This window comes from Cyprinodon variegatus, unplaced genomic scaffold, assembly GCF_000732505.1.
Source record: "Cyprinodon variegatus isolate N-32 unplaced genomic scaffold, C_variegatus-1.0 Scaffold201, whole genome shotgun sequence".
NCBI classification, from domain to species: domain Eukaryota; kingdom Metazoa; phylum Chordata; class Actinopteri; order Cyprinodontiformes; family Cyprinodontidae; genus Cyprinodon; species Cyprinodon variegatus.
Genome location: NW_015150654.1, coordinates 1,104,692 through 1,106,537, shown reverse-complemented (window position 1 = coordinate 1,106,537; position 1,846 = coordinate 1,104,692). Strand labels below are relative to the sequence as shown.

The window sequence follows — 1,846 nt, the reverse complement described above, 5'->3', positions numbered from 1 at the left end:
CTAAAACTGGTAGTTGGTTCCTCAGGAGAGGAGCCTGATAACTAAAAGATCTTTTGTACGTTGATTTATATCTTAGGACCGATGCCCTGGCCTCCATGCCAGCTGCTCTAACTGCTCTGTGGCTCCTAATGCTTGACAGGAAAATAAAGAACAGAAATTTGACAACAGTGGCTGTTTCAGGACATTTTCACAGGGGTGACCAGGCAGGAACTAGTGTTCACTGTGGGGTAACCCAAAACTAAGAGGCACCAAAACCAGTTCAGGGTCAACTTAAACTGATCACAATAAACCTACATCTGTGTTTTCCAGATAAATCAGTGAAGATAGAGCAGATTTTCATGAGGATCCTTGCTAATCAAACTGCTTAAATGAATCTGTGGTTCTCAATAAAAACATTAAATCCTACTGATGGTTAATGAGGAACCTTCAAGCCAAACTGTATTGATGCTGCATTGACGCTGTCACAGAATACTGCCCCCTGCTGGACATTTAAAGACACTACAGGAAGTTTATTAGACAAACTGAAATGAATTGATTTGATGACCTAGAACAATATCATTGAAATTATATTAGGTTATATTTTATTACTTCATATCCATGTTTAAATTGAAAATATCTTTGATATTTTTAGATGCAGCCAATAAATAACCTAAACATCACAACGTGAAAATGTAGGGGATGTTTGTGGACTAGGATTTTAAATCATAATTTTAAAACAATAAGAGTCAATTTGAAATTAACTTTAATTCAGATAAGTCAAGTGATAACTGAGAGGAAAATGATGACACAACAAGAAAATTAAAATAAAAACTAAACGACTGAAACCTTCCTTTTCCTTTTAGGCTCCAACGTTCTTAATCATTTTAATGATAAACACTAAAATATGAGACATTTTTTTAGCAGATGCATCATGTTGACAGAAACGTTTTTAAACAGAGTTTAATCAGAAACAGCTCCTGTATCGGTCACATGACTTTCTGGTAACTACACCGCTGCTCTATGGGCTCCACGCGCGCACCCACCCATGTACAGCAGGGGGCGCTATGCACCCTAAAGGGGCTTGCGATCCGCCATAATAGTAAAGAAGAAGAAGAATAGGTCTGATATTGCTGGTAGCTGGATGCTAACCAGCGTGTTTATTTTCCAGCTCCAGCCAACCTTCCTGTTTCAGTGTTTTTGTTCTGAGGAATATTATCCCTGCTGCTGAATGATGAGCACATTATGGATGGGCAACGTAAGTTTAACCCCGTTTGTCTGCGGATTAACAACATTAGCAGTTAGCGCAGCTCGCGCTCCTGGCGCAGAATGGAAACAATCCTGCCTGAGCTGATGTTATAGTTTTATTATAGATATTCTGTGTTAGAGTAGAGAGGTCACAATCTGCTATTCCTGTGCTCCGTTTTTAAACCGATACTGAGAATTTTGCTCTTAAGTTTTTTCACATCCTGATATGATAGAAAACCTCCTGCTTTGAGTTTAATGTTTATAACTTTAAACTTCCTGACTGTCTGCTCTGTTTATGATTTTGATCAGGATTGGTCCACACGATCAGTGTCCATGTAAAAAAAAAAAAAAGGTTTACAAACAATCAACCAACAAACAATATTTATATATCAATGCTTTGTCTTTTTATTAGATAAAATAAGTTTCCAGTTCATCGGCTTTGATTCAATTCAGTTTATTTCTATAGCGCCAATTCACATCACATGTCATCTCAAGGAACTTTACAGCTCAACCAGATCATCCAGACTGGACAGTGGAGAGAAAAACTCCCTTTGAACAGGAAGAAACCTCCAGCAGAACCAGGCTCAGTGTGAGCGGCCATCTGCTGAGGCCCACTGGGGTT

General features: G+C 38.6%; 1 protein-coding gene across 2 annotated transcripts in view; it reads left to right on the top strand.

The window, feature by feature from the left end:
- Positions 1-1,065: 1,065 nt before the first annotated feature.
- trnau1ap (tRNA selenocysteine 1 associated protein 1) overlaps positions 1,066-1,846 on the top strand; it is a 16,648-nt gene continuing 15,867 nt past the window's right edge. For both annotated transcript variants that reach the window (XM_015379840.1, XM_015379839.1), the window contains exon 1: positions 1,066-1,234. In XM_015379840.1, the coding sequence (XP_015235326.1) occupies positions 1,208-1,234 (27 nt within the window). In that variant the 5' untranslated portion in view covers positions 1,066-1,207. The remainder of the gene's footprint in view (positions 1,235-1,846) is intronic.